The 11,721-nt window shown below is 48.1% G+C and overlaps 1 protein-coding gene across 2 annotated transcripts in view; it reads right to left on the bottom strand.

The window, feature by feature from the left end:
• Window positions 1-11,721, bottom strand: part of XDH (xanthine dehydrogenase) — a 59,543-nt gene that overhangs the window by 44,385 nt on the left and 3,437 nt on the right. For both annotated transcript variants that reach the window (XM_081796966.1, XM_006731611.3), the window contains 4 exons: window positions 8,266-8,323; window positions 5,442-5,538; window positions 3,940-4,048; window positions 694-820 (listed from right to left, as the gene is read on the bottom strand). In XM_081796966.1, the coding sequence (XP_081653092.1) occupies window positions 694-820; window positions 3,940-4,048; window positions 5,442-5,479 (274 nt within the window). In that variant the 5' untranslated portion in view covers window positions 5,480-5,538; window positions 8,266-8,323. The remainder of the gene's footprint in view (window positions 1-693; window positions 821-3,939; window positions 4,049-5,441; window positions 5,539-8,265; window positions 8,324-11,721) is intronic.

The following is an 11,721-nucleotide window of genomic DNA, read 5'->3' as shown; positions in this document are numbered from 1 at the left end:
GACTTAGCAGTGAGCTCATCCAACCACATTCTAAGCTCTCTTCCCCTTCAGAGCACAAACTCCTTGAGGGTAGAGACGGTCTTTCATCCCCTGGGGCATCCCTGTGTCCCTTGTACCTTGCATAATGCCTAACATGGTAGGACTCAATACAACTAACTGAATAAATGATGAATTGAAATGGTGAATGGATGCGGAGTCTGTTCAATCCAGAGGAACAGACACCTTGTCCAGGCTCCTGGGCCCATTCACAGAAGGCAAAGTGGGAAGCCCGTTCCTACCCAAGGCTCAGAATCATGGCCACCTTCCTCATTATGTGGCCTGTGCAGAATCCTGCTCCAGCACAAGCTGAGGAGAAAGGGAGCCATGTGACTAACCTCTGTGGAATTTCCCAAATGATGTCCTCCTGCGCCAACCTCCCAGTGCCACCCCATCCCAGCGCAGGACACCTCAGGAAGATGAACACTAAGGCAGGAGACCCCAGAGGTCTCCAAGCCACACAGGTGTTCCTCAGACCAAGAGAGGGCTCAGCTCCAGCAGACCTGAGCCACCACATTGGGGTAGCCTGAGCCTTTCCTCCAGAGGGCAGTGCCTCGACCTCCTAGCCCATTCCTGGCTTCCACTCTGGCCCTGCCCTAACCTCCACAAAGCCCCGTTTGCTATTCCCCCTTCTAGGCGGTGCCTCAAGGCCTCTACCTTGGAAGGCATTCTCAATCTCCTCAATGGTGGGCTCGGGCTGGTTCCGAAGCAGCGTGTACATGCTCATGACGATGCCAGGGGTGCAGAACCCACACTGGGAGCCATGGCTTTTGGAAATTCTCTCCTAAAAGGGACAGACGACATAGACCCACGTGTTGGCAGAAGCTCTGTCAGGCTCTCTAGGTGACACAGCAGAAGCCTGTCCATGTCAACCAGCAGGGCGGAGGAGCGGCCCCTGCATGAAGTCAGTCCTGGTGCCCACGGTGGCCTTGGCCAGTCACCAAGCCTCTCTGGAGCCCTAGGTTCCTCACTTGTATGGTGACGGCCACCCTAGGACTTATCTCTGGAGCTGTGGTGAGGATTTAATGAGATCATTCATGTTAAACTCTTAACATTATTATACTTGGCACATAGTAGATGGTCAACCAATGTTGGTTATTCATAAGAAAGTCTCTTCAAAGAATAGTGACCATTCGAACCAGAAGGGCCTCTCACCCTCCATTCTCTGCATTGGACAGAGGAGGAAGTGGGCCCAGAGATTTGAGAGATTTAGCCAAGAACACACATGGTGAATGGAAGAGCAGTCTCATGTTCTTTTAATACACTAGCCTGCAATCCAGCACAACCAACATTTATTAAGAACCAAACGAATGCATTTTTTTTCCAAACTAGAATATCACTACATTCTTCAATGAAGGCAATACTTGGAGTCCATGGGGACATAAGAATTTGGAAATGTGCCATATGCATTGAATGTCACAGAATTGTCATTCAAACTCTGCAAGATTTTTAGTACAAGAGATTCTCCAGGTCCATATTTATTATTATTATTATTTTGTCTCTTGGGAGTATCTCTTGGTACTTAAGTAAAATTGCTAAAGGACTATATTTCCAGTGCCTCACATATATGTTCATCCATTTTATAAATATTTACTGAGAACTTATTCCGTGCCAGGCATGGTAAAGGCACTGGAGACAGAACAATGAAGAAGAAAGATGAGATCACCAGTCTCGTAAAGCTAGTAGGGGAAATACTGACAAAAGAAACAGGAAAATTCCAGGTGGAGGTCAATGCTATGTAGGGATTTAGTAGAGGCTGATGGGACCCAGAGTGACCAGTGGTCACTTAGGAGTGCTCAGAAACAGCCACTCTGAAGAGGTGACTTTTAAGTTGAATTTAAAGCATGACTTGGATCAGGGAAGAGTGTATATGATCTAATTATGTTTGTTAAGAATCACCCTAGGGGGACCTGGGTGGCTGAGTGGGTTAAGTGTCCAACTCTTGATTTTGACTTAGGTCATGATCTCAGGGTCATGAGATTGAGCCCCATGTCAGGCTCCGCGCTGAGCACGGAGCCTACCTAAGATTCTCTCTCTCCCTCTCCCTCTGCCCCTGCCCTGCTCTCTCTTTCTCTCCTAAAAAAAAAAAAAAAAAGAATTACTCTAGCTGTGGGTAGGGAATGAGTAGGTTACAGGGGACAAGAGTAGAAATGGGGACCAGGACACAGTGGTCCAGGCAAGAGGGGATGGTGGCTCAGACCAAGCAGTAACAGAGGAAAGAAAAGGAAGGCTTCATCGTAGGGTTTGGAAGTAAAGTAGACACCACGTCTGAATGGATTGGGTATGGTGCAGGAGAGAAAGAATCAAAGGTGACTCCTAGGTTTTTATCTTGAGCAACTGGGTGGATGCTTTCGCCATTGACTCAGATGGAGGAAGACTGGGGAAGAAAGGGGAAAAAATAGGGTTTGGGAAGTTTGAGACAGACATCCATATAGGATGTCAAGTAGGCAGTTAGAAATATGAATCTAACCCCTGAAGAGAGGTCAAAGCTGAAGATACAAATGGGAGTGCTGTTCGCCCGTAGATGGTACTGAACTTGCCGGGTGGGGGGGGCGGGGGCGGGGGGTGTGCAGAGGGAGAGGGGAAGGGACCCGGCCTGAGCCCCAGGAGCGCTGCGGCAATTAGGAACTCAGCAGGCCCAGAGCCAGCACCGGGCACCAGCCTGGAGGTGGGAGGAACACGAGCAAAGCGTCATGTCCTAGGAACCACAAGGAAAAAAACCAGTGGACGAGGAGAAGCAGGATCTGGCTCTGCAAGTTACTTGAGGCCAGAACAAGTGCGTGCAGAGTAAGAATCTGTACCATTGGAAAGAGAGGGGTTTAGTGGATTATTCAGATACGGTCCCTGTGTTTAAACTATTCTGTCTTTTCATCTGCTTGTTTCAGATTCCAAGCCCGAATTAACCCTTTCACATCTCCTGCAGGTTGGACAAGTTTAGTAATCTCCCCTTCTGCTGCCTAAGGAACGAAGCTGTAGAGGTGACACATTACGTGCTGTGACCCTCACAGGACTCGTTCAAGCCGCCCCTCCCCCCCCCGGCTCAGCCCGAGGCCCTGGCCCGGCACCCGCATAAGGTGCCCAAGGAAGGCACGGTTTGAGCAACAGGTCTCCTCAAGTGGCCAACAGGCCTGCCTCAGGCACCTTCTGTGACTGTCATGTCTGGAAGACCCCCTGCCTCAGTTTCCCCATACGAAAAGCACTGGAAGCAATGGCCTTTCCTTCCCACAGTATTCTGTTTCCATGTGTTGCCATGCTGCCTAAGAGTATCCTGATTCTCTCCACAAAACCTCCCAGATTACTGTCCACTCTTGGTTCCTAATTTCAATCCATTGACAGGCAGCCTGATACCATCAGAAAAAAAGCCTTGGTCAGACACTCCAACACCTCTATCCTCTTATTGAGCCCTTACTAACCTCCATGTTAATGGGGTGGAGGCCTACATCCATATTACCTGCAGGTGACACTCCGGAGGAGCAATGGGATTACCATTTGAGGGAGCAGGGAGTAGGGGGGCTTTTTAATCAAGGGCACAGAGCATTTGGAATCTTGAACCTGAGATGGTGGGGGTTTCCTAAGCACACCTGGGGGCCGGGGGGGGGGAGGGGCTGCGTGAGGCAGTCCCTTGCCCCTCCTTCCTCCAGGTCTGGCATAGCCGGCCAGCCCTGGCCACCAGATCTGGCTGACCTCGTGGTTCCCTCAGGGTCATGCAATGTCACGCTCCCACAGGAGGGAGCTTCAGGCTCAGGGCCTCATCTTTCTGCCTCACAGCCCCCACCACTCCACCCCAGGTGGAGGTGAGGGAGGTGGCTGGACCACAGTGCCTCCTGTCCAGGCAGTGACACTCAGCCTCACAGCCCAAAAAAGCCTGAAGCCCTGGCATGACCCCCCCTTGCCTCCAGTTACCTGCACAGGATGCAGCCTCGACTTGGTGCTTCCTATGGCTTCCACGGTCGTCACGGCAACATGATGCAAAGAGCAGATGGGGGCCAGGCAGGCATTGGCGGAAAAGTGGCTGAAGCCCCAGATTAAGGTCATTCCGTTGTTGACTCGGGCCATCGGAGACTTTGAAATGCTTTGTCATGACCCCCCACTCTACATTACATTCTGGGCTCTTCCATGGGTGTCCTTGCCTGTCTACCCAGGCCTCTGGGCTAGCAACAAAGGAAGCTCCGCCCACCCCAATGAGGCACAAGCCCCTGCAGAGTTCTGTGGGGCATTGGGCCTCCGAGCTGGAACACGGGGCCAGGGTCACCCTCAGCCACCGCAATACTCAGCCCGACCCTGGAGGCTGAGTCAAGAGGAAATTTCTGGCAGGTTCCAGGCCCAGTGCTTGCTCCTCTCTCTGCAGGGCCCTTCCTTAGCCTCTTCAATTTCAGAACCTCCAGTCACTTTTGCTCCTCTGCTCTCACCCTTTGTCTCCCATCCTCTGTGGGGGAAAAAGGAGGGGGTGATCCCCAGGAAACATGAGACAGCAACCCCTTAAACAGAGCTTCTTGATGTCCATTTTTCTATTCACCCTTTATCCACTTATACAAGCAATATCAGTTCCTGAGGGCCAATCACATGCCAGGCACTCTGCTGAGGGCTGAGGAAATAAAGGTGAGTAAGATGTTCTTCAATAGCCTATGGTCAACCTGGGAAAATGTGTGAAGCCAGTGTGAAAATGCAATTTAAACAGCTTATGGTGACTGTTTCAGGAGGGCTGAGCACAGAGTACCGTGGGACCAGCACAGACATGGGGTACCTAACCCAATCTTGGGGGTCAAGGAAGGCTTCCCGGAGGAGGTGATATTTTACCCAGTCCTAAAGAGCTAGCAAGAGTTAGCCAGGTAGAGAAGTCCTAGAAGAAAGGACATTCAAGACCTGGGCAACAGCTTATACAAAGACCAGGAGGGTGCCTGGGTGGCTCAGTTGGTTAAGCGACTGCCTTTGGCTCAGGTCATGATCCCAGAGTCCAGGGATCGAGTCCCGCATCGGGCTCCCTGCACAGCAGGGAGTCTGCTTCTTCCTCTGACCCTACCCCATCTTGTGCTCTCTCTTGCTCAAAAAAATAAATAAATAAAATAAAATCTTAAAAAAAAACAAAGACTGGGAAATGAGTAGGCAGAGAGTGTCAGTAGTTCACAATTGTCCCTGCAAGGATGGAGTGCTGGGCCCACTGAGAGAGACAGCTGGAGAGGAAAGATGGGGCATGCCGTGAGGGGCTCCGAGCACTAAGCACAGAAATTGGACTTTCTCCTGAAGGCAGTGGAGACTGACTGAAGGATTTCATGGGATTGGAAATGAGTCTGGATCTTAGAAAGGTCACACGTGGCGTGCACACACAAACATGCACACACTCACTCACAACCTGACCCCTGCCTCACAGTCCTCGCATGGACAATCAGCCAGTGGGCAAAGGATACACAATCTTGTTCTGGAAACGATCGTACTTGGAAAGCATCACGGTGCAAGCCCCACAGCCCCCTTCTCCACAGCCCAGCTTGGTCCCGCTCAGCTGCACTGGACGGTCGAGGGTTAAGGAACATGAATTCACAGAAGAGTCTTTGCTGGGCTGCTGGGAAGTGCGTGGGCAGAGCTGGAAGTACAGAACCATCCACTGCCACACACAGGATCGGGCCCCTCAACACAGGGAGGCAGCAGATCCACATGGCCCCATCATCCAGAAAGTCTGCACTGCGCCCCAGAAGGCAGAGAATGGGATCATCTCCACTGCACAGATGACGAAAAGCATCAGGGTCCCATTGGACAGCACCCAAGTATCTTCCAGGACTGCAGTCCTACTGCTCTCCAATCCTGGAGATGTTTCTTGGCATCGGGGTCCTCCTGCCATGGTCTTAGAGGCTCCCAACCCCATGGTCTCACTGGGCAGGTAAATCAGGCACCTCCAAGGCCTGCACATGGGGCAGCCCTCATGTCACCGCAGCTGGGTGCACAATGAAGCCACTTGGGCCAGACAGAGACATTGATCTGTTCTGGGACCTACTGAGTCCCGACTTGTCACCTTGGACCTTTTGGGTTGATGAAGTCCAGGAACCAAAATTAGGGTTGGACCAGGGGTTTTGAATACCCACCCATAGGATATGTGACCAGAAATGAAAATGAAGATAATCTTTGAGGTCGGCGGGGGGCAGGATTGGAGCCATCTCTTACATGTACTTGCAGAAATAATCTGATAACTTTGAGTCTATTAACATGCCTCAGTACTAGACTATTCTAGAGAGCAGCACTGCACTTTCCCTGAGACACACGGGCTCTGTTGCTGCTCTTCCCACAGGCTGCAGGCCTCTGAGCCATCGGGCTCTCTACTGAAGATGGAGGTCATTATTGCTGGTCGCTTCCCACATTTGCAAAATGAAATGAAAATTCATCACAAGTTCTAGATAGCCATGAATGGTTTGATTCTTCAGTCATTTCAGAAATATTTACTTATTACCTTTAATATGCTGGACATTAGTCTTTAAACAATGACATAGCATCTTATACTTGAAAAATACTTATACCCATGGACCCATTTGATCTTCACAATAATTTCAGGAGTGGGTAGGGCAGGAGCTCCTATTTCCCCACAGATTAAAACAAAACAAAGCAAACTGAGGCCCAGGAGGTAAGGTGAGCCCAGCAAGACAACACGGTCACTCAGCTCACCTGGTGGGAGGGCCCAGACACAATCATCAGACTCCAGATTTGGGGGCTCCTCCTTCACCCTGTGGCTCCCTCTTCTAAAACACATCTGGGAAGAGCTCCCTATATTCTAAGCAATTCTTCTGACTCATCAGAATATCTGCAGTTAGCAGTAGTTCAGACAATTTAAGAGCCCAAAGTCTAGCAACATCTTCTAGCCGGGGGATTTTTTTGGAAGCCGGTGTAGAAGTCAAGCCTGGGGTTTTTCCTCTTTTCCAGAACTCTCAGAAATGAACTCTCACCACAGTCCACAAAAAGCCACCTGACCTTCATTTCCATGAAAACTTTCAGTTTTCATTTGAGATTTGACCTTTAAACTAGCAATTGCTATGATTGGGATTATCTGAGGCTTTCGGGCCTTCAAAACTGCATCAGAAAACTAACACTGGTGTCCACAATCTCTGAGAATGTGCCTCTCTTCTCAGACCCCCTAGCAGTGGAGTTCTGTGCAGTCTCCCAATCCTACTGACTGATTCCACCTCTGCAAAAGAGCCACTGGGTTCATGGGCCGTGAAACTCTGGACTTGCCCTCTCCATGGAAAATCCAGGACAAAGTATGCTGGAGCCAGACACCATCTGGTAAGAGGTGAGTGAACCAGAGGGAAGGCTGTGGACTTCAGGCTTGTTTCTGTGGGTACTGAAACAATACTCTGCTGTCCTCAAATAGGGGACCTGCATGAGCCACAGACCATCCCTAACTCCGGGAGTGAGAGGGATTTGTTAACAGAAGTCAGGATGAGCATCATCCCAATGACCAACCCTGAAGAGTTTCCAGTATGACTGGAAGGTTAAGAGCATGGCTCTAGGCTTTAGTCCGGGCTCTGCCAGGATTGGCCCAGAATACAAGCAAGAAGCAGGTCCCTTCTCATGAGTCAACCTCACTTCCTCCTCTGTCAAAGGAATTGCTGTGGGGATCAGTGAGATCACCCATGAAAATCACCTTGAACTCCACTTATGTACAATAAGTGCTCAGGAGTCCCCTGTCCCTTGCCTCCCAGTGCCTGCCATCTCCACAATGGAAGGTACCTCTACGCATTTCCCCACTCAGGCGTCCTTTCCCAACAAACATGCCTTCTTCTGACATTCCTTCCACCTTCATAGAACTGGAAAGATTCCCTAGGAAGCCCTTTATGGATGAGCAAAGATCTCCTGAGGAAGGCCCACTCCTCCTGACAGCAATGGCCACAGAGTTTACCAGGGCTAATGAGGGCCTTCACAGCTATTCATTTTACAGGCCCGGGATTAACCCTTGGCATCACTAGAGTCTTACCTGGAAGAGATCTTAAGAAACATCAAAAATAATCCTCTCAATAGACGGTCGATAATTTTATACCTGGAGAGCTCAAAAGACTTCCCAGGGTCACACAGCTGCTGAGTGACAGAGCTACAACTAAGATGCAGGGGTCTTAGCAGGGGTCTATAGCCCTACTCCAGGGCTTTGTCCTCCACATTGCACGGCCTCCCACAGTCACTAGAAAATGACATAAGGCCTAGAGAATGAGTCCTCACTGCCCCCCCCACACCCCCACTCCAAAGTCAGGATACATTTTCTTCTCAGGTAGGCCAAAAGGGTTGTTTCTGGATCTGCATTTTTCTCCACCACCTATAAGAACAAAAAGAAAAGAAACATGTATCCTGGGTATACTTAGCCATTGTCTCGCCCAAGAATTTGTGGAGTTAATAGGGATGTGCTCAATGTATCATGAAAATGAAGGTCTTTTTCTTGACAATTCCATAAGAATGAACATACTAACTATGAGCTGAACTGTGTACATGCTGATATTCCCCAATTCTGACCTTCCACTTCAGTGCTCAGCTCTGGACCCACCCCAGAGGGCTCGGGTATTGCACCCTGCACATTGGGCTGACCCAGACAGAGCCCCCTTCAAATCAAACATGTCGTCTCATTTCCAGCTGCTGGATCACACCAGGGACAGCTAAAAATGGCAGCATGCAGATATCTGGCTGTGCCCCCTGGCATGTACATTCTCAGAGAATAGAGGGGTAGTTGTTGGCCTGTGCTCACAGCGGAGTAGTCCAAGTGTTGGGTTACCAGAGCCAATAACATGACATATGTCAGACATGGAGGAGAAATCACAACCCATTTGGTTGAGAGTCCACAAAGGGTTTATTTAATAAGATTGAAAGCTTGTCTACAAAGTCAGGTGCCAGTTTCCAATGCAAAGAGTCAAAGGAAATCCACAAAAACCTGTGTCACCACGAACACTCATCATATGTTATGAAGGGTAATAGGGTTTGGGTGACTGGGATGGTTAAGGAGAGAGAATATGTGACAAGAGTTTCTTTAGAGAGAGTGGCACTATGAGTCTTCCATCTTCCTAAGGTTGAGGAAAGGAGGTATCTGCCTCACCCCTCAACCTTCGTGAGGGGGCTTCCATAGCCCTACAGGTGAAGCTAACACACAGCCTTAGTAGGACAGGGCATATGATGGTCTGGCATATCTAAAAGCTAGAGATAGGCTTACCAGAGAAGCCGAAGAAGAAATGGCAGTGTTAGGATTGGTGTGCACTCCCCGAGTCCAGGAGGGCAGAGGATGTGAAGTGTTGGCTATGGACCTGTTGTAGGCCATGCAAGAGAGAGAGAGAGAGCTGACATGGAGGTGTTTCAATCATCCCCCAAACACTGACTACAGAAGGCTTGGGACCTCCAACAGAGTCTGTGTGGAGCAGACCTCCCAGAACTGGAGGCTGAGGAAGGGCCATTGGCCAGAGAAAAGCACATCCCACGTGTAATGAGACTTGCAACTGAATGTTCCCCGTGGTGGGAAGGTATCTTCCACCAGCACTGATTAAATGAGAACTTTTTTGCTAACCCCACCTCTCTATCCTGACCTGAGGCTGTGTATGGAAACTCAGAAGTGACCATAGGATTTTTTTATTGAATCCAGAAAGTCATAAAACTGCCAGAATTTGCCCCCTGAAAAAAGCTTAAAGGAAAGTAGAAAATCAAATTAGTTTCTCTTCAAGATTACACCCCACAAGTCTGGTTTGTTCAAAGTCCTGGGTACAAAGTTCACACAGGAAGCTATTTCTTTTCTCTTAGAGATAAATGCACAAATAAAGATCCCTATCACATTGCTTGGAAATGGCAGGAAGAGCCTCTTGGCTTACTGCCTTCCCCCTGAGCTGTTGTTTGCTCGTCTTCCAGCTCAGCTTTCATCACATCAGTCCCCTGCTCTGTGCCTTCCTTGACTTCCCACATATGCTAGGAACATCAAGTTCCCTAGGCTGCCTTCCAAGGTCCTTTTCCATACGGTCCCCAATCTTCATTTTCAGCCTTTTCCCCTCCTACCTCCCTGTGAACCTGGTCCTCACACTCCAGAGAAAATACAATGTATACCTCTGACTCTGTGCCTTTGACAATTCCATTCCTCTTCCACCTGCGTCTTGACTTAGAAGACCCCAAATGCTTCCCTGGCAAAGGCTTTTTATATCACCCCAGCCATGAGTGGTCCAACCTTCCTTGCATTCATACAAAGAATGGCTGTGCCCCTCTCACGGCTGCAGGGTTGGGCCGGCAAACGCCATGGAACCTTCTCTGAATAGGATGTCAATGGGTATTCCAAAGGACAAATACTTTGTGGGGATATGAGCTTAGGAGATGCTGGGTTCAGCAGATTTTTCTGATAAGATTTAAGCATCAAAACAAATAATAGCTCTAATGGATTATAACCCATTCAATAAGATTAAAACTTGTAAGTCCAAAAGTGATACCTAATAAATAAACAAATTGGAGAGAAGAGTAAAGTCTGCCTGACAGAGGAATGCCAACTAATGAATACGGTTGGCCATCTTGCAATCAGCCCAATAACTGAGCCAGTCTAGAATCATCAATGGGTGCTAAAACTAGTGGGTGAAAGTTTAATGATCAAGATACTCACATAGACTCAAAGTATCTTCTCACAGATTATAAAGAGTAAAGAAGTTATCTTACAGTAGAGAAAACTGATGGATACCACCTTAACCAAGCAGTCAAAGTTCACATTCCAAATAATGGGGGAAACTGACATCCTGTGCCTCCCGATGTAATGCACCGAGAAACACTTACCGCTTCTCTAGCATTTCTGCCCAAAATGCAGACTCTGAATCTAATTATAAGAAAGCATAGCACAGGGCGCCTGGGTGGCTCAGATGGTTAAGCGTCTGCCTTCGGCTCAGGTCATGATCCCAGGGTCCTGGGATCGAGTCCCACATCGGGCTCCCTGCTCGGCGGGAGGCCTGCTTCTCCCTCTGACCCTCTCCCCTCTCATGCTCTTTCTCTCTCACTCGCTCTCTAAAAAATAAATAAAATCTAAAAAAAAGAAAGCATAGCACACACTCAAAATGAGAGATGTTCTACAAAATAATGGCCTATTCTCTTCATAAACATCAATGTCACAAAAGACAAGGAAAGGTAAAGAGCTGTTCCAGCTTAAAGGAAACTTAAGAGACATGGCAACTGACTGCATAGTATGACCCTGTGTCCCGGGCTTGGGGGAAAAGTTATAAATGACATTATTGGGAAAATTGGAATATATTGCAGAAGGGCTATAGATTAGATAATGGTATTATACCAACACTGGATTTCCTGATTTTTATAGAGACTGGGTCTATAAGAATATTCTTACTCTTAGTTTAGGGGTAAAAAGGGCATGATATTGGAAATTTACCCTCAAATGGTTCAGAAAGAAAATTTTATATTTTATGTACTTATTTCTATTGATTATATACATAACTAAATATATAAAATTATTTAGGTACTTACATACGTCTACATATCTACACATATATCTATAAACATATCCGTACATATCTAATACATGTGTGTATCACATAAACACCTATTCATGTGTGTGTGTATGTACAGGGAGAGAGAGCATGAAGGAGATAATGATAAAGCAAATGTGGCAAAATGTGAACAGTTGGTGAATGTCAGTAGTCTATATTTCTTTGTATTCTTCGTGCAACTTTTTTGTACATTTAAAATAATTTCAAAATGCAA

The sequence above is a fragment of the Leptonychotes weddellii genome, chromosome 10 (assembly GCF_054177405.1).
Source record: "Leptonychotes weddellii isolate Sample4059 chromosome 10, ASM5417740v2, whole genome shotgun sequence".
Classification (NCBI taxonomy): Eukaryota; Metazoa; Chordata; class Mammalia; order Carnivora; family Phocidae; genus Leptonychotes; species Leptonychotes weddellii.
Note: the sequence above shows the minus strand (reverse complement) of the source record. Positions and strands in the feature narration are given on the sequence as shown.